At 43.5% G+C, this 22,691-nt stretch overlaps 4 protein-coding genes across 6 annotated transcripts; 3 read left to right on the top strand and 1 right to left on the bottom strand.

Moving 5' to 3' along the window:
• Positions 1 to 6: 6 nt before the first annotated feature.
• si:ch211-11k18.4 (uncharacterized) lies at positions 7 to 4,012 on the bottom strand. Its single transcript, XM_052049158.1, has 12 exons — positions 3,754 to 4,012; positions 3,145 to 3,256; positions 2,874 to 2,967; positions 2,671 to 2,725; positions 2,375 to 2,515; positions 2,134 to 2,294; positions 1,852 to 1,950; positions 1,593 to 1,738; positions 1,314 to 1,485; positions 1,106 to 1,218; positions 700 to 784; positions 7 to 618 (listed from the first exon to the last, which is right to left on the bottom strand). The coding sequence occupies exons 1-12, from the start codon at positions 3,869 to 3,871 to the stop codon at positions 562 to 564; spliced, it is 1,353 nt and encodes a 450-aa protein (XP_051905118.1). The 5' UTR covers positions 3,872 to 4,012; the 3' UTR covers positions 7 to 561.
• Positions 4,013 to 4,411: 399 nt separating this feature from the next.
• Positions 4,412 to 6,876, top strand: nudt9 (nudix (nucleoside diphosphate linked moiety X)-type motif 9). Of its 2 annotated transcripts, none has more exons than XM_052049176.1 (8): positions 4,412 to 4,456; positions 4,817 to 5,095; positions 5,477 to 5,566; positions 5,638 to 5,724; positions 5,875 to 5,986; positions 6,090 to 6,236; positions 6,440 to 6,524; positions 6,652 to 6,876. In XM_052049176.1, the coding sequence occupies exons 2-8, from the start codon at positions 4,917 to 4,919 to the stop codon at positions 6,795 to 6,797; spliced, it is 846 nt and encodes a 281-aa protein (XP_051905136.1). In that variant the 5' UTR covers positions 4,412 to 4,456; positions 4,817 to 4,916; the 3' UTR covers positions 6,798 to 6,876. The 2 variants fall into 2 exon arrangements, with proteins under 2 accessions (XP_051905136.1, XP_051905135.1); XM_052049175.1 differs by having other exon boundaries at positions 4,418 to 4,600.
• Positions 6,877 to 7,886: 1,010 nt separating this feature from the next.
• On the top strand, positions 7,887 to 18,703 carry mapk3 (mitogen-activated protein kinase 3). Of its 2 annotated transcripts, XM_052049161.1 has the most exons (9): positions 7,887 to 8,345; positions 10,048 to 10,230; positions 11,079 to 11,268; positions 12,049 to 12,165; positions 12,255 to 12,369; positions 12,467 to 12,598; positions 12,881 to 12,990; positions 13,792 to 13,921; positions 14,154 to 18,703. In XM_052049161.1, the coding sequence occupies exons 1-8, from the start codon at positions 8,128 to 8,130 to the stop codon at positions 13,909 to 13,911; spliced, it is 1,185 nt and encodes a 394-aa protein (XP_051905121.1). In that variant the 5' UTR covers positions 7,887 to 8,127; the 3' UTR covers positions 13,912 to 13,921; positions 14,154 to 18,703. The 2 variants fall into 2 exon arrangements, with proteins under 2 accessions (XP_051905121.1, XP_051905120.1); XM_052049160.1 differs by having other exon boundaries at positions 13,792 to 18,703.
• gdpd3a (glycerophosphodiester phosphodiesterase domain containing 3a) lies at positions 18,703 to 22,163 on the top strand. Its single transcript, XM_052049203.1, has 10 exons — positions 18,703 to 18,879; positions 19,007 to 19,049; positions 19,251 to 19,386; positions 19,563 to 19,608; positions 19,742 to 19,860; positions 20,364 to 20,453; positions 20,573 to 20,706; positions 20,836 to 20,895; positions 21,195 to 21,246; positions 21,658 to 22,163. Exons 1-10 carry the CDS (start codon positions 18,741 to 18,743, stop codon positions 21,820 to 21,822), a joined length of 984 nt encoding a protein of 327 aa, XP_051905163.1. The 5' UTR covers positions 18,703 to 18,740; the 3' UTR covers positions 21,823 to 22,163.
• Positions 22,164 to 22,691: the final 528 nt, after the last annotated feature.

The following is a 22,691-nucleotide window of genomic DNA, read 5'->3' as shown; positions in this document are numbered from 1 at the left end:
GAAAGGTTTTCAGAGTTGAACATTTTATTTGTTTTATTTGACATCTTTAGTAAAAGTTGAAATTAACAATACTTGCAAAAAAGGTTGTTTGTCTAATATTTTTGTTGACACGTGATGTCAAATTCTTAATTCCTCCTGACAAAAAAAAAACACTGTATAAAATGCTATGTGTTCAAAAAAAAGCAGTCACTTATACAAAACCAGTGCAGTGTGATTATTACCCAAAGTTCAGTATCCCTGGTAAAGAAACATAATTATTTTGCAAACGGTCATATATTTAGAGTGGTATGATTCTGACATGATGATTGAGTCGAGCAGAAGACAGATAAATAATGTCCATAGATAATGTATATGAAGTGGTAAAGGCCTCATCGCTACGAGACCTGCCTCTTCTCAGTTAATTTTTCACACAGATATTGTTCAAAATAAAAAGGTCTATGGAGGAGGTTTCGGTGGGTGTACATTAAAAATAATTATCATCAAAAGTTATTGCAGTGTCTGTCTGGCAGTGCTTTTCTTTTGTTGATTGACGTTTGGTCCGCGTTGTGTCTATTTGTGTCTTTAGTTCATGTCATGATCGCTGACACTCTGCCGCAGATACTCTTCATACAGCTTTTTCTGCAAGGTAAAAGTACAAAACATTTAGCATATACTGTATAGATTATCCCAGTATTATTTAAAAAAAAACACAAGCACTACCTTTTTGGTCTTTGCCACCTCCTGAACAAAGTCCAACTTCTCCTGCAATTGTCTTTTCTGCTTTCCCGAGAGAGTTGGTTGAGTCCTGCAAAGAGTTAAACGCCAAGAATTCCATCAACACCTAAAACGTCAACATAAAGCAAAACCCAAGAGATAAGATCATCAAGTGTACCGCGGACACTTGTATACAGTGTGAAAATGACCGATTTACTGCAAAGTGTACAAGATATACCTTTGTACATTTATCTACGACAGCGACATATCGTGAGTGACAGGCAGAGCAAATCAATGCTTGCACGAGATAGCAGAAGGCACAATTCACTTGTGTATCAACGTGTAGCCGTCACCTTCATAGAGACACTTGAAGCCTGAAGTACAACTCAAATTGTACTTTTGATTGTACTACCTGAAAGAGAATCGCGCAATGATGAGCAGCAGGAAGGAGGCAAGGACCATGGCACCGCAGCAGTAAAGCTGCTGCTCTGGAGACATCGATTCAAATAGACGTACTACAGGAACCTGAGGGTTCAAAAAGAGACGAGCGTGGCCACTTCAGAACGGAGAACAAGCAGGAGAACAATTACAGTTACCGTAATATACGGGAGGACACGAACCAGATAATGGGAGAGGGCTTCGATGCCTTGGCGACCCAGAGCCACTTCCAGAAGCTCCTTGGACAGAGTGCCCAGCAAGAGCACGGCCAAAAGAGCCATGGGGATGCTGAAGCCCAGCAGTGTTAGAAAGCAGCTCTTGCAGCGCGCCCGCGAGTTCTCAGAACTGACCTGCCTTTGAGATGGAATGTCAACGTCATGTTCTTTGGCCAAAATAATGTGAGTTTTTTTTTTCCAACAACAAAAAAAGGAGATTTTATTCCATTTTTCTTTTAGTGATACCTGTCGCTGGTCAATTTATCCGTGATGGCTTCACTAATGATGTCACAGTCCTTCTCCAGAGAGTTGAGCGTATTCTGGACTGTCTGATTGATGGTCCTCTCAATGGTGCGACACACTTCCTCAATCTGGTTGACGCAGCGGCTGGGCTTAAAAACAAAAACAAGAACAACAAAACACCCATCAGGCACTCCAAATGATGGGACGAGGTGTTAGCTGCACATGCAAGGCTAAAAGGTGGACAACCAATCTAAAAATGTACCTTGTTTGGATTCGGAACGTAGATTGTGGGCATGTCAAAACCACATTTATTAAGTCCTGGTCGTTTGCAGAGCTCCTGGACAATCTGCATCATTACTCTCTGCAGAATAAACATGAAAGATTTAGTGAAATGGAGCACTTTTTTTTTTTTAAATCAATAGCACTGTGGAAAAAAAAGTCCCCCCCGAGCTCGTCTGACATCAGCAATTCTCACCACGCCGTCAAAATGTCTATTTGGCTGAATGTAAAGTGGGTGACCCGGGCCCATCTACTTTGCACCTACCTGTCTGTCAGACTCTCCCCCGGCCTCATCCGCCTTACTGAGGTAGAAACGCAGCCGATCGCCATGTTTGTCATTCAGGGCCTCCACAATGTTGAGAGTACGTTTGCACAGAGCCTGACCCATTGGGTCAAAGAAGACCAGAATCAGGTCACAGAGATCACCTGAGTGGGGACACGGGGGAACCCTGTTACTCTATCACACTCCACGGCGACGACAGATATGCTAAGAGATCTTGACCCACCTAGCCACAAGACAATTTCATCCACATCAAAGGGATACTTCATATCACCATCCACCAACCCGGGCGAATCCACAAAAGTCACCAGGCTGAAACGTTTCTGCCGTGACGTGCAGATTTCTGTGCTTATATACTCTGAGACACCTAGAAAGCAGAAAAAAGTGCAAAATAAGAATACAATTCGGATGAAAATGTCTTATTTTGATTGTGTACACAAAACACATTGACGAGATCCAATAAAATAGTTGTTCTGAATGTTTTCTGTTGAGAAGATGGAGAGACAGTCTTGGAATGCGAACCTTTGAACTCTTGCAGAGGCTTGAAGTGGGGATATAGATGAAGGGTGGCATTTCCCTAAAAAAACACAGAGAGTGTCTGTGGATATGAAGTATGTTTCAAATATAAGTATTTGTACCGATTGCTCAGAGTTGCACAGTGAAGCACACTCGAAAATGGCTTTGCCGATTTGGGGCTTTTAACAAAACTTTCAAAGAAATCTTACTGTGAGGGATTCTCTCTTGCGTCCACTTGTAACAAAACTGAATCCCTGGGTCTCAATAGCAACACCAGTTCGCTGGATGTGCTCTTCAACATACCTGAAAGACAAAGACAAAATCATCACTCATCAAATTCGGAAAAAAAAAGGGTGAATGACTACATGCTCCGAGTCAAATTTAGTTTGAAAGACTTGGGTGAAAATGCAGTAAACTGATGAATGAAAAAAGATTGTGGTCTGTCTTTCTTGCATATATCGATCATAAAAAAATATATACCAGTTGATGAAAGAGCTTTTTCCAGCAGAGTGGTTACCCATCAGCATCACAGTGATCTTCTTTCTGGGGGGCAGCAACTTTACACCCACAGACTCAGCCACTGCAATTAAACCTGAAGACAACCATAAATATGAGTTATGAAAGTGAACCCCCTCGGGCTGTTACAATCGAATCGTTTTAGAATCGATCATTTATTGGGTATTGCAGCGACTAATTGAATAATCTGGGGAAAATGCATTTTTGCATTAAAATCTATGACATTACAAAACTATTTTTGCCTATCTTTGCTCATTAAAGATTATTGTTGTTTAGTTTGGTGTTGTTTAGGGACTAAACAACAATTAAGCAAAATGATCGTTTTACGGCAAACCAGAATTTCTTCCAACAGCTAGTACGCTCTGACAAACGAGCCCGCCTAGAGAGTGATCTGTGGTAACAAACACAAAACCAAAGTTTGCTTTGGCCCAAACGCGAGCAATTACGATTAACGACCCCTAAAGTACTACTGCGGCTGACACTCGCTAGCTAACAGTTACCCCCCAATATTAGGGATCGGACGACCGATGCTAGCGTGTCCGCCGGCTATCTTTTCATACTCGGCCAACTCACCACTGTCGGGTTCCGTGTACAGTTGATGACAATCCCGCAAAATACGCTCATCGCAGCTAACACCGCCAGATAATTTGTCGGCATTTGCTGCACTTCTGCTTTTACTTTTTCCAGACATTGTTCCTCACAAATATGAACGTTTAAGAAATTGTTAAATAAACCATCTGCAGCCGCAATTCCTACACGCAAACTCGATGCCGAGTTTGAATCGCCCCGGTAAGCTACGCTGAAACGCACGAGTACTACGTAAGAATCAGGCCACGTCGTCTACTTGAGCGTCTTGTCGCAATGGCTTGTGGGTAATGTATTTTATATAAAAAGAATTAGCACGAAGCATGTCTAACGATAGAGGAATGCTCGAAGCCATATATAACACTTAATTTTGACAGCCTACATCCATAAAGTAAGCAAAACTACAACTATAACCAAACAAGTAATTTAATCAATGACATCAACCATTAAATGTTTAAAATAATTCACACTATGTACAAATTCAGCATTAGATTAATGAAGAACATTTAATAAAACCATAATTACGCAAATTATCTCTGTAGTTCAATTTTATCTCATTCAAAACTTTTAAATAACATATTTTCTTCTGATAAATTGAACTTTATGGAAACCAGTGTACTGTGACCGCGCCCCTTGGTTGCGTCGTGACGCAATCAGTGAGTGCACTTCCTGGTCACGTCGCGACTGAAACGTACATGACATGTAGTTTATAGAACAATCACTTATTTCTTGAATCCTTGGTACTAGGAATGCTACGACAAAACTGTCTCATCCCCATTCGTTTAGCGCTCGCCATTTTGGACTTCCCGTATACAGTCAACACTTACGGACTCAGGTTTGGATTCTCTTTGGAGTCATAAATACTTAAAACTGCTTTGAGTACGTGTAATGGAAACCGTTTCACATAGACTACTAGACTACTTGTAGGTCATAAATCACGACTATTAAAGGAGCAATTTAAGGGCTTAATGTTGTTCAGTTAGTTTTTTTCTTACCTAAACAATGCGTGCAGTTATGAAGGATCTTATTTCGTAAACTTTAATTCCCAAAGGGCTGCCATCCCCTGCTCAGTTGGCCATCCTTTCAGAGTCAACCCCTCCATTGCTCTCATCAGTTCAAGTTGTTCTAACTGCTCCAAGAGGGTCTGCACAATGAAATCTTCAGCACACATTAAATCCAGATGCCCCGAGTACCCGGCCTCCAAAACCAAGCGCATCCTGGTGAGTGATGCCCAGGTGGATTGGAGTCAGAGCTTCCCAGGATATGATCCAGTCAACTACACTCATCCTTCTGTGGCAAAGAAGCCAGTATGGGCAGATCCTGAAATTGGGTGAGTATCATATATGTATTTTGAGTAGTGGTGGGCCATGCATTTGGCATCTCGGCCTTCAATGGGGATTTGCTCGACTTAATCCACCTCTTCGTACCACCACTATTACCACATAATTATGGAAATCATTAATATACTATAAAAAATTGCAGTATAACAACACACAGTTGTGCCGTACACGTCATGTGGAGCAGTTCAGAATCAATATTTATCCAAACACATAAGAAAGACAGGAAAATACATAATACTTGCCAATAATGGATAATAGATGAATGTTTGCAGATCGGTACAGATGTGCTTGTTGAATTTGGCTTTAACTGTGTCTAATTTTGGTCAAATTTGGGGAACTAAAATTGAAATGTATTTTTGCTTGAATTGCAGCTCATTCTCCCCGCAGTTCAATACTTTGGATGGAGCTGTGGACAGAAGAAGCTTTGAGGGCTGCTACAAAGTGGAAGATGGAAAGCCACTGTAAGATTGTCGGTCGGTTGCAGATGTAATGTGTTTTGTGAGCATTTTTTTATTTTTTACACTTTTTTTAGAAACCCTAATGGACGCACAGGGCTGACGGGCAGAGGTTTGCTGGGGCGATGGGGACCCAATCATGCTGCAGATCCTATTGTCACAAGGTAATACATTTTTTCCCATTACTCTCCTACCTATACTTAACATACTATTACTCCGTCAAATTTTCAGGTTGGTCCTCTTTTAAATTTAAATCTAACCCTGTGCCCATTGCAGCTGGGATGAACTAAATGATGCATGTTATTGTCCGGCAGATGGAAAGTAGATGCTAAAGGAGATAAGATTCTTCATCATATCTCCAAAAAGCCCATTCTGCAATTTGTATCCATCAAGAGAAAAGATTGCGGAGAGTGGGCCATTCCAGGCGTGGGTGGCTTTTTCCTCATTTTGTTGTTCACTTTCCTGTCCACATTACTTCTGCCACGATTCTCGAGGATAAAACTCACATCCTCGTGTGTCTCTCTTGTAGGGAATGGTAGATCCAGGGGAGCAGGTTTCTCTGACGCTTCAGCGAGAGTTTTCAGAAGAAGCATTGAATTCGCTGGGAGTGCCGCCATCAGAGAAATCTAAAATTCATGAGCGCATCACCCAACTTTTCAAATCACCCGGTTTTGAGGTCTGCAACTGATAAACATGTTTTTTTTTCCAGCGTGTTTCTCAAAAGAAAAATGTCGATATGAGTTCCAAATGAGCATATATTAATGATACACCTGCAAATAAAATAAGCTAAATGGGACCCGTTTTAAGTTTTCCATTGCAGTGAGCCTGGACATGATCACTCTTTTTTTTAAAAAATGTACTGTTTATTTTGTTGTGCAGGTCTTTAAAGGATATGTAGACGACCCAAGAAACACTGATAATGCTTGGATGGAGACCGTTGCGGTCAACTTCCACGATGAAAATGGTACGCATAGCTTGTAAAATGCAGTGTTTTATCATTTCATCACCAATTTAAAGGACACTTAAATACTTTCTAATCGCCACTTTTAGAAAACATGTTTCCCCCCCCCCCCCCTTTTGTTTATACGCAGGCAACAGTGTGAGCGAGCTACCGTTGCAAGCTGGCGATGACGCAGGCCAAGTACAGTGGGTTGATGTGGACTCGTCCTTCCCACTCTATGCGAGCCATTCTCATTTACTGGAGTTGGTTGCTAAAGAGAGGAAGTCCCACTGGTAGCCACGGACGGCCATAACAATGTTGGAAACATTTGTGCCATGACATCTTGAAGTAAAAAGGATAAAAGACTTGATTCAAAGCTTAGATTTCTTAATTGAGAACAAACAACATCACCATTTGTTTGCCTCTCTCCTGTGTGTGTGTATTACACGCACACGCTGTACAGCAACATCTGATCCGGGGGAAGCTTAACATGTGACAAAAGACAAGGCCAACATTATTTCTGATGTAGAAAATTATGCTAATATATTCATTGTGCACACGGATCACATTAACCCAATGCGGTCATGTGAGAACAACACAATTAGCTTTATTAATCGAAACGTGATGAGTACAATCAGAATGAGCGTTCGCAGGCTGGTCTTTAGATGAGAACAGAAATGAACGACCACAAAATTTTCATCTATACCAATGCTATAAGTGACACATAGTATGTATGTACATATGTACTTCATGTACAGTATATGTGTCCAGATTTCTCATGATTCTCCATCGTTAAACAGTGTTGTGTAACCAAGTGATGAATTCATTGTATTAACACGAGTTGCCTTTCCTGTGATTGCTTTGATCTGTGCTTGTGGAAATTAATCAAAACTTTTTACAGTGCGTGTTACTGCTTAAGTATTTGAAATGAAACACACTTAAAGATGATAGCTGTTTAATTCATTGCACTGTGTGATGTCAATTATTTTGATGAATGAGGAAAATCATTCACAAAAAAATATATGGATAAAAGACCTGTCCTTTTTAATATTCCATAGCAGAAATATGTTATGTAGTTTACAGATAATTCCTCCATAACTTATTTGTTTGTTTAGGGCGTAGATGAAGAACAGTATATATTACGGAAAATGAGACCTAGTCAGGATAAATGTTCAAATTTGGTACCCGTGCAGTCTCAATTTTGTGTCAATACACACATTTTACGGTTGTAATGTACGCCCACCCAAGGTTGCGCTATTCAATGCTTGATAATAAGCTTGTTTTATTCGCACAGGGAAGCTAGACAGGTGGTGGGTCCTTCAATATCCGGGAATTGCACATAACTCCGCTCGGCTAAGTCGACGGGATGAACAAATCTAACGCAACTGCATCATCGTAGCCCCAGCACGCGCATTTACACTCCGAGCTCCTACCAAATCCGAGCTCGCGCACGCAATCGGTTTACACTCCGGGTGGTGTCGAGAGACTCCGTTCCTCTTTGCTCCAAACATTCGAGTCTGAGATAGCCTCAACTTGAGACGTCACATCTTGCCGAGAGCGACGCTTGTCCCTCGGTGAAAACTCCCTGACAGAGCAGGCAAAGCCAGGCGCGGCTTGGAGAGGAAGAATGGCGGATTCGAGCAGCACCGCAGCGGTCGGGGCCGCAGCCTCAGCCTCCAACAGCGCTACTGCTCCCGGGGCGGCTGGCACTGTTGCGCACGATGGGGCGCCGGGAGCTGCGGGACAGAAACCCGCGTCCGAGTCTGTGAAGGGCCAGATATTCGACGTGGGCCCCCGCTACACTAACCTGTCTTACATCGGGGAAGGGGCTTACGGAATGGTGTGGTGAGTACACTACTTGTTCTCCCTAGCGTACGGTCTCAAAACAAGACCGCCACTTGTTTTTCCACTATAGGGTAGTTAATTGTTGCAGTGTTCAACGAGTGTTACCGACCGAACTACAGCCATGTTTTCACGTAGACGTCACCTTGTGTCTAGTATCCGGACGTCGTTTTATCGAAATCACCCTGTTGTGTGGTTAGCAGGTTAGCAAACTAGCTACAGGCGTGGCTATGAGCTTTACAGGAAATGCTATAGAGAAGCTTGGCGCAGGACGCAGTTTGCTGTCCTACTCCGCACACAGCTTTTTTTTTCCCACTCCAAGTCGATTTCAGGCGCAGTCGCAAATTGGTCACCGATTGTATGCAACTGACACCTTAATCGTATGGGTCGCCGCGCAAAGACTAATCGCTAAAAATAATCGGCTGTCCAGAAAACCGGGTTTGCAGAGGATGCGAAGGGGATTTGCGACTCGCACCGAGGCCTCTCCTGTTATCGCTACTGGTGATCTGCAGCCTTGTGTGGGCACGTTGAGCAAACCTGTTGCGCACGATGCGAGATCACTGCCAACTCATTGCTGTGATTGCAGTGGCAAGCCATTGCTGAGCTGCGAACATGGCCACAAGTTACGTGGGGGGCGTTTGGCCTCACTCCAGGATACAAACAGCCCCCGAGAAGGACTGTGACGACATTTGAGTTCTGTTATGGTTTGTTTCATCGCGATCATGCGATTCTGTTGCAGCTGTGGATATTTTAGGCACGCTGACTGACAGCACTTAGGAGCGTTGGAGAGAAAGTACTCTCACGCACACTCATGCAAATTGTTGTCTCTTTTGATAACTTTGTAAAAGGAGAAAAAAAGTGATGTGCATAAAAATGTGTTTCCCTCTCGCCAACTTTCATGTGGGATCATGAGGTTCTGAATGATTGTGAAAAATAATGTAGTTGCGAGTCCCCACCCCCAATTTTGCAATTCCAATCTATTATGTGATCATTTTTTTCAAGCACAAACACAAGCAATAAAATAATCTGTATTACAGTGAACATGATCAGATTTATGATAGTCGTCTTTCAAATGTTTTCACTGCCTTGAGCTTTCCTTTACTGCTTTCTCCAATTAGAATGCACCAACAGTCAGTGTTATTTTTGAATGCAAATAATCATCTTCTGCTGCACTTGCAGTTATACTGTATATCCTCATTTGAGGCATAACTTGATTCCAGATGATGTGTGAGAATTTTCACTGTGTTTTCTCTGAATTCTCATGCACATTGGCACCCTGGTCTGCTGCAGAGATCTTGCAGGGTTTTTTTTGGTGGAAATGTTAGCGCATGCTTAGGAAAAAATGTCAGGAATTTTTTCCATATCAGCCGCATGGAGCAAGAGTACTCTCCCACGTCAGGTTTTAGATTACCCGTGCAAAAAACAGTGGAACGTTCTTTTGAATCGAATGCCTTCGTGTGGCTCTTAAATACGCAATCCGGCTCTTTCATGAGCTCTACCTGATCACGTCTTTACTTTGTACACCTACTCTAAAACGGTGTAGGTGTAGCATACACCTCCGGTTGTTCCGAGTAAAACGATGTGTCACACGCTCATCTCTGCAGATCAGACTTCTCCGACGCCCTTTCATCAGCCGCTATCCCGTATGAATGCTGCAGTGTGTAACATGAGCCCTGATTTGTGCCTCTCCTCTCTCCGCATCCAGCTCTGCCCTGGACCACATGACAAACCAGCGCGTAGCCATCAAGAAAATCAGCCCTTTTGAGCACCAGACGTACTGCCAGCGTACACTGAGGGAGATCAAGATCCTGCTGCGTTTCAACCATGAGAACATCATCGGTATCAACGACATCTTAAGGGCTCGCCACATCGACAATATGAGGGACGTGTATCCTTTCCTCTCACGTCAGCTTATCAGACCCTTCCTGGGCATGTACACACTTAAGTTTGTGGTTTTTCCTCATCGGTTGCTCACATTTTATTATTCCCAAAAACTGTTTGGACAGTTATCGGCTGTCCCTCTTTTTTTTGGGTTTGATCCGGCTAAGTGATAACTCACGTAAATGATAGAGGCGCTTAGATGAAGCAAAAAGTTGCTCAGTAGATCGCCCGGCAGTCTCGCAAAAGAGGAAAGCCACCATACAAGGAGGCTTAACTTGCTGCTGATCCATTTAAATGTGCACTAATCGGTACAGTACATCTCTAAAAATGATAGCGGTCCATCCTCTCTGTGGGTGGATTGATGGGTTTCTCAGTGTGGCTCGAAAGACCGAAGTCCCTTTTTTTAGTTTTTGATTGATTTCTAACATGAAAGCACCTTAGCACTTGGATGATTTAAGACTTACTCTTTCCATAGTTCGCAATGTCGTCGTGTTGCTCTGCCTTTCTGACAGCCGTCGGATATTCCCGTGCTATCGCTGCGCAACGCAGCAAAAGGCAAAGGGAGTATCAAATGTATCAAATCACAGTTTGTACATTTTGACAAACGACTGACAAGATTTTACAGGATGAGATAAGCCAGTTCAGAAATCCCCCCCCCCCCTTGCCCTTCACTCTCGGCGGCAGAAGTGAATCGAGCCCAGTTATTGATTGATTTTTGCCAAACAACGCGTACCTCAACCCACGGTTCCGTCGGTCGGCACGACGCCAGAGTCGGTTTTACAGAGCTGTTGCGTAACCGGATGCGTTGATGCCGTACAACTCCGCGATGGCCCTTGACTCGAGCGCACCCCCCAGTTACATCGTGCAGACGCTGATGGAGACGGACCTGTACAAGCTGCTCAAGAGCCAAAAGCTCAGCAACGACCACGTCTGCTATTTCCTCTACCAGATCTTGCGAGGACTCAAGTACATCCACTCTGCCAACGTGTTGCACCGGGACCTCAAGCCCTCCAACCTGCTCATCAATACCACTTGCGACCTCAAGGTCAGCCTTCACTAACCCCGCACAAGTGCACATACGGCGTACGGTACGGCCACATCCTGTTATTTAGCTCTTTGCAATTGGGTAACGCGTACATACTGTAAAATCCCGAGAAAAACGCTCCCCTTTTTTTTCCAAATTTTACTTTTTGCAAAGAAAAGATCCCAAATCGAAGGGGGGGCTGTCATACACAAGTCGGGCTCTGCTCTGGCGTGAGGTTTCTTCAGTACGTTTGTTTCCAATTTACGTTTGCAGCTCCGTGCCAAAGGTTTCCCCTGTGTCTGTTGCGCACACTTGTCGTGTTCTCATCGAGGCGAACTCGAAGCCTCGGATTAGCTGATCATGTGGCAAGCGGAGAACAAAAGCGGCACCTGTTGCAGCGGCTTTCGGATGTATTTTGCTCAAGCGCAGGGAGAAAGAAAAAAAAGACGCGTAGTCCTGCAGCACAAATAGCGATAATCACATTTGCATGATGCAATTGTACAAATCTCATTCAATATGTACATTATTGTGCAATGTTTAAGTTTACATCATGGATTTCGATGATTATCGGTTAACAATCAAGTGAATGCAATTAAAAAAAGGCATTTTTTGATCCGGTAATTAGTCTGTATGTTATGTTTTTATTTGATGCCACCATCGTAACATGACTGGAACCTGACCGGGCTTCATCTTGTTAGATTTTAGCCATTCTGACGACTTCTCGTCAGTGAAATCAGGTTTGAGGTACATATTGTATTGACCCGAAGATTAATGACTATTCATTTTTTTTCTCCGCTCAAGATTTGTGATTTTGGTCTGGCGCGCATCGCAGACCCTGAGCACGACCACACAGGATTCTTGACCGAGTATGTGGCCACGCGTTGGTACAGGGCTCCAGAAATCATGCTCAACTCAAAGGTGAGTGTGCAAGTGTTTTTTTTTTTTCTCCCCCATGTTTGTGTCTGACGGAGTAGCTTGTCAACTCTTTGACTGTGCGTGCGCCTCAGGGCTACTCTAAGTCCATTGACATCTGGTCAGTGGGCTGCATCCTGGCTGAGATGTTATCAAACAAGCCCATCTTCCCTGGGAAACATTACCTGGATCAGCTCAACCACATTCTGGGTGAGCTCTCATAAACGCGTCTGTCCACAAAGCGCCTGAAGTAGGCATTAAAATAAAATATTTTTAAAAAATGTGACTGATAAACTCGTCCATGTAGGTGTCCTGGGCTCTCCGTCCCAAGAAGATCTGAACTGCATCATTAACATGAAAGCCCGAAACTATCTGCAGTCTCTACCGGAAAAACCCAAAATTCCTTGGGAGAAGCTTTTCTGCAGGGGCGACTCAAAAGGTAAAGTGACATGAATTCAACTTCCTGCAAGGAATTGAGCAGGGCTGCCGTGATAAATCAAAAAGCACCTGAGGGCGAACCTTGAACGAATGTAGTGCAAGAATATTGAGGATGGGTTGTCAAAAGGAATTCCTTTAAGTTCATGATGTGGGCTAGCCAATCTACACACTTTACTCCTTTATCCCCAACTCATTCTCTCTTTTTCTTGTCCTTCTTTTTTGTTTTGCCCATGATTTTATTTCTGCTGGTTGATCTAATGTAAGTTTTTTTTCCCCACTACAGCTTTGGACCTGCTGGGCCGCATGTTGACCTTTAACCCCAACAAGCGTATCAGCGTTGAGGACGCGCTGGCTCATCCTTATCTGGAGCAGTACTACGATCCCACAGATGAGGTACACTCCTTTAAAAAAAACACATGCACCGCTACTTCCAAGGTATTGTCATTGCCTCACAAGCTGTCAATATACACACAACCGTAAGTTGACTTTTGATCGCTTTATTGAACACAATACGCACGGGCATGTTCAGACATGAGCTACTACAGCAACTACAATGGCTAATCTGAGTTTTTTTTTATTTTTAAAAAGCCACTCTACTTTCATTCGCTGATGCACACGTCACTCATGAGGCCAAACCCCGCCTTTCAAAGCTAGACACACTCATAGTTCTAAATATTAGATAGAATGTGAGGATGGCGACCCCCTAGTGGACAAAAATGACACCCGCATCACACATGTGTGATATTATATAATTGTTAGAATGCAAAAGCGATGCAAAGTTAATAATCCACACCGGAGAAACAATCATTTCGGAGCAGTCAACAGTTCTTCATTAAGTGCTTAATCAATTGTCCCTAACGCTTATGGTCCTCCTGTTGACTGCGCAAGTGTTTGTCTTCATTTCAAGTCACGCAAGTTTGACTGTGAGTGTTCTTCATTCCCTTTTCTTTTTTTTTTTTTTTAATTGCACGTAGCTTAAATGTTGCTGCACGGCGCCAATACAAACGTCAGCACTTCACCGCACCAATTAGAACTGCAAGCCGATGAAAAATCAAAGACTCTTTGTCGTGTTACGTTCATGTCTTTGTTGAGACCAACCTCACCAAACCGTAATAGACCTCATTCTATCGCACGTCATTGAGACGGACTTCTGTGTTTGACGCATTCCACGCCCGTCGGTGTCGATCTTTGCAGCCGGTGGCGGAGGAGCCCTTCACTTTCACCATGGAGTTGGATGACCTTCCCAAGGAGAAGCTGAAGGAACTCATATTTGAAGAGACGGCTCGCTTCCAGGAGACCTATCAGGGCTCCTGAGGACACGCAGGTCAGTTCAAAAAGACGCATTCACCCGAACGCACCATTTCATTGAAAAAAAGAAGGAAAAAAAAATCTCAACTTGACTGGGTGAGTCTCTAAGGCACCTTCAGGGAGATTCAGGGAAGTAAAAAAAAAAAAGATTTGTCAGCTTGGGATTCGTGATCCTGAAAAGAATTTGGGTGATGAAAATCTGGATAAACCCCCATTTTCTTTCCTTTCTTCTTTTTTCCTTCCTGTAGTCCAAAAGAGTGTCAACACCAACCACAGGCATGACACCTGAAGACCGCCCCCCCTCCCCCGCCCCAATATGATATGCTTAAATTCAAGAAAATGCATCCTCAAGAATCCAAGGAAAAGATACAAAAACTCAGAACATTGGCTGCTTTCTTTCCATTTCCACAGCGAGAAAGCTACTAAGCGTTGAGCTTTGATTTGTGTGGGGCCGCCGTGCCTCTCTGCGCTTTACTCTCCCTGCTCCTTTCAAAACATTCTTTTGTTTCCTGTGCCCTGGTTGGTCCAGCCCCCCCTGTCCCCCCTTCCATCCTGATCACCTCTCACGACCCAATCGATCGCTTCTTCTTCATTGTTTTTTTTTTCTTCTCCCGTCTGGCCGCTCTTATCATATAAACGACTATTCCTTATTAACCAACATCATTACTCTTGTCTTGCTACATACAGTACATGTACATTTGAACTTGCAACTGAGGGCTAAAAGATCGGGGGGTGCTTAATATGTGGGTTTATGTACTTAAGATACAAAAACTTAAAAAAAAAAAAAAAGCTAGTTTTCTTTTTTCTTTTTTTTAGTGAGCCCATCACAGCTTTCATTCGTACACAATGCTTTGCTTTAAAATCGGCTTACTTGTATTTATCTTCTCTGATTCGCCTTTGTAAATCATTTTAAACCTTTGACCTTGCGGCCAATGTTTTCACTGGCATGTTTGCGGGGTTTGCGGGGGTGGGGGGGGTCTCTCTAAATGCTCTTCATATGAATGCATGCATTCCTGAAATGTAACCAAAGTGGTTGAGAGATGCAAGGAACTCGTGTAACATTTCTGCAGCTACAGCTTAGACCAACGGCAAACGGATTGGACCCCACCCTCTATTTGCAACAAGTTAGTCCCACTATGCTGTGGGTACTGGACTCAGTCATATTGCCAAGTCCCCCCCCCCCCCCTCCCCAAAGCTCCAGAATACACTTGGATGCTTTCTACAATGTGCGCCCACTTGGTTGTTATTCTGTTTTAGAGGTTGTATGAGCAGGAAAAGCACAAATGCTGCCACTGTACAGACGTAAGATAACCGGTGAGACGCATGCGTGGTTCAACTCCAAGTACCGGTTTTCCTCCACCGCTCACGACTAACACCGAGTAGCCACCGTGGCGTCCTGTTACCGCATTACGACACTATCTCAGTTGGCCGGCTTAACGCGATCATTCCTCACCTCCGTTACAAGGGAGCCTACGCGACTTATAGTTTGGGATTTTGAGCTTTCGGGTGGAATTTCAGAATGAACCTAAAATGCATTCTCAATTTTTCTCGCCGTTCTCTAAAAAGGTAGCCGGATGGCAAAACGGGACACAAAGTTCGCTCCATGTGAATGGGCCGGTAAATATCCTGGATCATTTTTATAATTGCTCTTTAAACGATCCTCTCTATCGTGCCGTTTTGACATCGTCGGACCGAATCGTCCTTGGAAATGGATTTAAGGTGCATTGAAGGTTCATCCTGGAATTTACTCAACAATCAAAAGTACTGTATCCCTAACCTTATGTGAGTAGTACCTACTGTATATCCTGGTAACTGCGCTGTTTTGACGTTTACACTGAACTGTCAGCGGGGGGCCAAATGGAAACAAAAATCTCAACGAATGGGCTTTAAATGGCAGAGTGGAAGTCAGGAATTATTTTCAGCTTTGAATCATTGAAATATGTGTGAGCGTGTATTTGTGTGTAAAGTAGCTGTCGTTGGACTCCCCTACTGCCCCTCCCGAAAGCGGCGGCTCCTTGTGACAACTGAGGAAACTGCATGTGACTTCCACCACCGATGCCCACATTGCCCTCAACCAATCTTTAGTGTGTGTGTGTGTGTGTGTGTGTGTGTGTGCGCGCGCGTGTAGGTGTGTTCTTTTGTGCTCCCATCTTTGCTCGTTTGTTGATCCGGTTGCCATAGTGACCATGCCTCACTGCGCTTCGCTTACAAGCGACATTGTTTCCCACGGACGGCTTTGTGCGCGTGTTATTTCTGTGGCCTCTCTTTTCGGATCAGTGTCATGACTTAACTGCTGCTTGGTGGAGCGCCACCTAAGGGTCCATCTCCGTAACTGCACAGGCATTAATGTCAAGAGAGCGGACCAACGTGTGCTCAGGTCCCGGCCCTGGACCACCTGCTGGCTTCAAGCCCCCCCCCCCCCCCCCCACACACTTTTAAAAATGTTGTCCAAAGCTTCGCTGTTCTCTCAGAAGCCATAGCCAGCACTATGACTGTCCCTACAATGGGTGTGAGGCTTTTTTTTTTTTTTTTGTGCACGTGTGGTGAAATCTATCCTTTTTTTTTTTTTTAATTCGCCTTCCCAGCACTTGCCACGCTTTACTCAAAGGGCTGCCTCCGTCCCGTCCTCCCTGCGTGCACTTCTTTCCAGCCACGACTTCACTTTAGCCATCCGCCGCTACTTCCTTCCACCAATCACGTGACCCAATCAGCACGTCTGCACTTTTTTTTTTCGTTTTGGTCGTCAGTCTTTCCCTCTGTGTCTGATCCTGCTCGCGCAGCTTTAAATCTGACGCTCTTGTGTATGTGTATCTTTAATATCATTCAGCCAATGTCTTTTTTTTTTTTTTTGGACATGTTGGCTTGGATGTCATTCATACATGAGAGTAATTTTTTTTTCATCCAGCGCAAAGTGGGTCCGACAAAGATAATGTTTGTTTCATTTGATTATACATCAGCCACCGACCCTGCTTGTTTTTTTTTTTTTCTCTCGCTCTCTAATGTGACATCAGATTAGGTCGCCATGGTTTCCCAACCAAGAGGACCAGGTTTCGCAATCGCACGCAAATACACACTTAGACTGAGGAGTGTATCTGAGTGTGTCTGTGAAATGTGGCACTTGAACATGCCATACACGTTCACGCGGGATTGATGAGTCTAGTGGTCCGTCTGTCATGTGGCCTGGTTCCAGATATTGTTGGTTTTAAATGCTTGTTGTTATTACTGTTGTTATACTGGTGAGGTTTTTTTTTAATTAAAAGGGAGTTAAAGTTGTATCATTTTTTTTATATATATATCATTTGAATGTTTTTATTTGTATTTTTTTTCTTGCAAATTTCTCATATGGGCGTGATAATTATTGCCAGTCTTTTGAGTTTTTCTGATTAGATTTTTTTTTCTTCAACTTTATAAGGAATTATTTTTAAAGGAATTATTTGTCAATTGTCGAAGAGATATGAGTTAAGGGTTGTAGTATGTATATTGTATGGCTATGAATTAAATGATTAACAAAACAACCAAATTATATTACATATGATTGAATAAAAATGTCCTGATACAGTTGCCGTTCTGGTTTGTTCTTCCTTTTTCCGTGTATCCTTCATCTGACTCCGTGTAGGTGAAATTAGTTGACCTGAGATCGTGTCTTTCTTAATTTATCATTAAATAGAAATATCGGGTGCCACAAAACATTATCGACGCAAAAAATAATGTGAATATTTTTTGTAAGTGCAGTTGTATGTTCATCATGTCCACTTTTTTCCAAAATATTCCAAACAACAAAATCACGTCTCTCGATAACACCAGCGTGTTCTTTCTCCTAAATTGATAGTCTGTCTCTCTCGCTTGACGCCATCTTGTTTTTCCAGCTGCGCCACTTTCACATCCTTTTCTGCAACACGTCTCGGCACGCCACCGCCCTTTACCTCGGAAATTCCCTCGCCTGCGTGGGAATAATCTGACGTCGCCATTTCAAATGATTTATGAGGCGTTGCTGCTTGATTGATTATCACACGTACGGGAAAAATAATCCGGATTTACACAAAGTCCGACGTTGCTAATGTGGGAAAATTGCTGGTCTTGTATGATTTTGGCGTGAATAAGGCGCTCTATGCTATTGAAAACCAGGCTTGTTTTTCTTCAAAGTGCGTTTAGGATGTTGTTCTATTGTTGCTCACATTCCAGCTTCTTGGTGGAATGTCGTGCACTCTGCTTACCTGACTGCATTTATTGGGAGGGTGGGGGGGGATGGTCGTACTCTTGCATGCAGCAAATCAAAATTCACACAAATTGATTTTGCTTTTGTCGATAGATCGTATCGTACGATATGCAATCTCAATGTAGTGCACGCCTTTTCAGAGTAAACAACTTCCTACTTGCAGACCGGATAAAAAAATAAAATAAAAATAAACATTGAAAGTTTATGTAAGTGGTACTTGCTAGTTGTTGTGGACATTGCCCTGTTTTGATCGTGAAGAGGGAAAGAAAACCAAAAATGGTGCGATACTCTTAAGATGCCCTGTAAAAGAGAAAATGGGCCGTCCCGGATGAGGGAGAGGCTGTCGAGGTAAAGGTGAGCTGCAGGTCAGCTCTGGTGCTTCATTAACTCCTTTTTACAGCTACGCTTTCCGCTATCTTTGCAGCAAGACAAAGAAAGATTGTACGGCGACAATTGTGGAGCACTCACAGCAATACCTGTCTGTCAAGATTTTCTTAGGTGGGTCAAAGAGCAAGAGCAGCCAGGTAGTCTTCTCCTCAGCTTTTTGGATCAGCCAGCTCTCTCTTGAACCGCACGTTTTCAGTTTGAAGGGAGCTCTTGCAGGGATTTTTAAAAGAAGATGTGCGGGTTTTGGTGTGTCGTCCTCCCAGCGTTGGGAGGGTACACCCTCGCCTCCTTGTACCTGCTGAAGAACCCTCATATTCTTCATAAGAGGAAATGCGTGAGCTTCTACTGCACACACATCTCCCACAGAGGAGGTAAGCGAGCCAACGGGTTTGAGGAGGATTTTGAGAAAATCCATTTCGCCATCTCAGTGGCCGTAGCCAATTAAGATCTTTCTTGTCAAAATGAAGGACTTATGCTAACTGCTTCCTGTCTGAGCAGGATGTGGCGAGCGGATAGAAAGCACCATGGAGGCCTTCACTCAGTGAGTATGTCCAAAAAAAAAAAAAGTATGAAGAAACGATCTATCTCACCACCTCGATGAACTGCCTGCAATGGAGTAGTTGTCCAAGGATTCCAATGCAAATGCCCGATTGACAATCCCATTGGAAAAGCACATGCACTGCAACCATTCACCATTTATGTTTTCTTTATTTTTTTTTTTGTTTTCTGGTCCCACGTGCAGCGCAGTGGCGCAAGGAACGCAGATGTTGGAACTGGATTGTCACTTGACGCGCGACGGCTATGTGGTTGTGTCACATGACGAGAATCTTTTGAGGCAGACGGGCCATGACATCACCATCTCTTCAGTCAGCGTTCAGGTGGGGGTCGGGGGGGTGTGTGGGGGGTTGTCACCGACATCATATGATTTCATATGTATAAAAAAATGGCACTTGGGATAGTCTCTGACAATGTGACTGTTCGCATTTGAGCATTAGTCTCTTTTGCTCTTGTGCACGACTCTTGTCTTGAAACGCATTCAATGTTCTTTTTTCAGGATTTACCTTTGTACAAGGAGAGGCTCGAGTTGACTTTTTATCGAGGTGAGACACTCCTGTATAAACAGATCATTCACAAGTGGCAACAAAAACCCCTCAAACCCCCCCCCCCCCCCCCCCCCAAAAAAAAGCGTGACCTCACTTGCGCGTAATCTTTGTCGTGCCTTCTGCCCGCCAGGTCACTACAGCAGTGGTTCCGACAGGACGTTTACTTTGCTGGAGGATGTGTTCAGAAAGTTCCCGGAAATCCCAATCAGTATTGAAATCAAAGAGAACAACGACCAGTTGATAGAAAAGGCAACCTGTAGACACACACACACACACACACACACACACACACACAGTACACATCTAAGATGCTAAAGCGCATCTAAGCTCTTTTTTTAGGTAGGTTTTATGAAAAGCCTAAACTGATCTTATGACAAAAACATTGGCACCATTTTTAACCAAATATTAACAATCTGACAATCATTTTTTTTTTTAAACATTCAAAAATTTTCACAAAGTAACGTGCATTGACCCACTCACGTCGCCGCCTTTGATGAAGGCCATAAAATGCACGTGAAAGCGGAATTGTCGGCTATGCGCCCTATTTAAGATAAGATAAGATAAGATAATATATCCTTTATTTGTCCCACAATGGGGAAATTTACAGCCTCCAGCAGCAAGAATGTATGTAGAAAGAAGAAGAGAAAAAAAAAAACAACAACAAACATCTTTCAATTAAATACAACATGAACACAAATGGATAAATCGCAGTACTATTTACAATATTTGAACTGTCAACTTCTTTTGCGTAGGTGTCGCAGCTGGTTAAACGCTACCACAGGGAGGAGATCACCGTCTGGGCGTCTGTGAACTCAAACATTTTGAGCAAATGCCGTCAAACGGTGAGTGAAATTTTTGTTCCAGCTCGTTATGCTTGCCGTGGCCAAGAAATTGTCCCGTGAGCGTATGTCCCCCGTTGCAATATGTTCATCGCATTGTCTTTTGGTCTCCCCGCTTCCAGAATGCAGCCATGCCGTACAGTTTTTCCTTATCCCGAGGTGTGCTACTGCTTCTCTTCTTCTACAGCGGCCTGCTGCCCTTTGTGCCGCTGGGAGAGAGTTTACTGCAGTTCTACCTGCCGCGTATCATGAACAGGTGGCGTGCGGGACTTTTGCCACCACGATCAACAACCTTTGGAACGTTGATCTAGTTTTTATAGCCCGGCCCTTCGGCGACGTCATCTTTGCTCCATTTCTCCCGTGTGTCGTTTCTCTTTGTGCGCAGGACGTTTATTCCCGAGAAGAACATTTTGAGGAACGGCTTGATTGTCACTTTAATAGAAAAGTGAGGTGCCTTTCGTTTTTCGTTTCAAATAGTAGGCCTGTAACATGAACGTGTGTTGAAAAGTCACTCTTTGATTCTCGCATCCAATCGCCGTTTTCGATGGTGGCTTTCCAAATATACAAAGATTCAGATTAAATGAAGAATGGGACTTATCAATAGCACGTATGTTGAGCTTGACCAGTGCAGGGTGTTCCCTGCCTCTTGTCCAAAGCCAGCTAGAATCGACCTCTGATCGGCAAATGAGTTTGTTTCCCATTCTCTGTCAAAATGGCTAACTTTGCAATTTTTCCTAATTGTAGACTAACGATGAGGAAGAGTCTCTTTAAACATCTTGCAGCCCGGGGGATTCAGGTACGATTGTGTCTTTTCACCTCTATTGGACAAATAACCCCTGCATGACCTCATAATCGCATTCGACGAGTGAGTTCATCCCAAACTATATTAAGCACGCACCGTAGTGAGTGTTTTTGCCCCCGTCCTGATGTCATTTCTGCAGGGATGAGCTCACCCCCATAGTTGAGCCATGAGTGGCCTCCGTAATTGTTTTAGCGCGGAAAACAATTGAAGAGCAAATGCCATCGCCCTGTCGCGGCTGCACGCGGGAATGACATTGCTTCAGGAGAGCTAAAAAGAGGACAAGTGTCCATATCTTGGCAATGGGAAGGATTTGATAACTTGCGGCGTGCTGTTCAAATGTCACGATGCTGCAGGGACGTTTTTTTTTTTTTGTTCCGTTCAACATTTGACTTTGCAACTTTGCAGGTGCATTTGTTTGTGTGCAACACAGAAGAACACATAAGAGCAGCATTCGAAGCGGGGGCAACGGGGGTGATGAGTGACTACCCCTCGCTGCTGTCCAACTACCTCCTCAGAAACACTCGGGAGGAGTGTGAGTCGTTCACGTCTGAAGTCCACAATACTTCATAAATGGCAGATTTTCGGTGCACGGAGATCGGAAAAGGTCTTCAAGCAAGACGCGCATGTGAAGAGTCAGCACATTCTGACAAAGCTTTCAGAATTACTCAATTATTGTATGACTGATTCGTTTCCCCAGCCCCCACCAAGAATCTTCCGGACCTAGCTCAGTATTACATTAAAATTTCCGAACAACGTGACAGCTCATTCCTGATGATAAGACTGTGATTACATTGCCATTACTTGAATGAATGATCTTCTGTTCCCGAACGCGCGATTATCATTTGTATGTTTCAATGTGGTCACATCATGAGAATGTTATCAAAGAAGCAAATATAGAAAAGACAAAAACAGTGGCTTCGCTTTTCCAAGGCATGGTCAAAGTCTAACCACATTTGCTGCGGTATTAATCAAACAGTCTCTAGGAGAGAGAACAAAGGCTGTATTTTTCTGACCCGATTAGCTGTGCTGTGCAACTGGACAAGTGGGTTAATGGAATATGAAAGGGTCACTGCCGAATCACGTAAGCATTTCAAGGAGAAAAGGTGTTCTTCCAGCAGGGAAATTCAGTTTGCCTGTGGACAAAGCTTTTTAAGTACTGAATTTGGGTCCTTGATGTAACGCAACATATAACATTGTCATTTCCTATTAATGTTGTAAAAATGATCACACTTGCAGAGAGGACCAGAAATGAATTGTTGCATACTGAAATGCCTAACTTGATACACCATTAAGATGTTTGGCGTAATCATCACAGATGAATATCATTATCAATCATACCATCATTAAAAGTAATTTGAACAAATGTGTTTTTCAGAAGTGTGCATCGATCTAGTAGCCTTTCGCGTGAATCACTACCCGAATAGCTCTCATGACCCAAG

Source organism: Hippocampus zosterae, chromosome 17 (assembly GCF_025434085.1).
Source record: "Hippocampus zosterae strain Florida chromosome 17, ASM2543408v3, whole genome shotgun sequence".
NCBI lineage: Eukaryota > Metazoa > Chordata > Actinopteri > Syngnathiformes > Syngnathidae > Hippocampus > Hippocampus zosterae.
The sequence above is the reverse complement of the archived record's forward strand: the minus strand, read 5'-3'. Positions and strand labels throughout refer to the sequence as shown.

What these genes read in the sequence shown, in the direction of transcription:
- si:ch211-11k18.4 (XM_052049158.1), bottom strand. Translation starts at nt 3,871, where the DNA reads ATGTCTGGAAAAAGTAAAAGCAGAAGTGCAGCAAATGCCGACAAATTA. An exon ending in TGAAATTGTCTTGTGGCTAG is followed by an intron (nt 2,295 to 2,374) that starts GTGGGTCAAGAT and finishes GTCCCCACTCAG; the next exon opens with GTGATCTCTGTGACCTGATT. An exon ending in AGGTGGCAAAGACCAAAAAG is followed by an intron (nt 619 to 699) that starts GTAGTGCTTGTG and finishes TTTACCTTGCAG; the next exon opens with AAAAAGCTGTATGAAGAGTA.
- nudt9 (XM_052049175.1), top strand. Translation starts at nt 4,515, where the DNA reads ATGCTACGACAAAACTGTCTCATCCCCATTCGTTTAGCGCTCGCCATT. An exon ending in GTCAACACTTACGGACTCAG is followed by an intron (nt 4,601 to 4,816) that starts GTTTGGATTCTC and finishes TAATTCCCAAAG; the next exon opens with GGCTGCCATCCCCTGCTCAG. An exon ending in TGGGCAGATCCTGAAATTGG is followed by an intron (nt 5,096 to 5,476) that starts GTGAGTATCATA and finishes CTTGAATTGCAG; the next exon opens with CTCATTCTCCCCGCAGTTCA.
- mapk3 (XM_052049161.1), top strand. Translation starts at nt 8,128, where the DNA reads ATGGCGGATTCGAGCAGCACCGCAGCGGTCGGGGCCGCAGCCTCAGCC. An exon ending in ATACCACTTGCGACCTCAAG is followed by an intron (nt 11,269 to 12,048) that starts GTCAGCCTTCAC and finishes TCTCCGCTCAAG; the next exon opens with ATTTGTGATTTTGGTCTGGC. An exon ending in AAATCATGCTCAACTCAAAG is followed by an intron (nt 12,166 to 12,254) that starts GTGAGTGTGCAA and finishes CGTGCGCCTCAG; the next exon opens with GGCTACTCTAAGTCCATTGA.
- gdpd3a (XM_052049203.1), top strand. Translation starts at nt 18,741, where the DNA reads ATGTGCGGGTTTTGGTGTGTCGTCCTCCCAGCGTTGGGAGGGTACACC. An exon ending in ACACATCTCCCACAGAGGAG is followed by an intron (nt 18,880 to 19,006) that starts GTAAGCGAGCCA and finishes CTGTCTGAGCAG; the next exon opens with GATGTGGCGAGCGGATAGAA. An exon ending in ACCATGGAGGCCTTCACTCA is followed by an intron (nt 19,050 to 19,250) that starts GTGAGTATGTCC and finishes TCCCACGTGCAG; the next exon opens with CGCAGTGGCGCAAGGAACGC.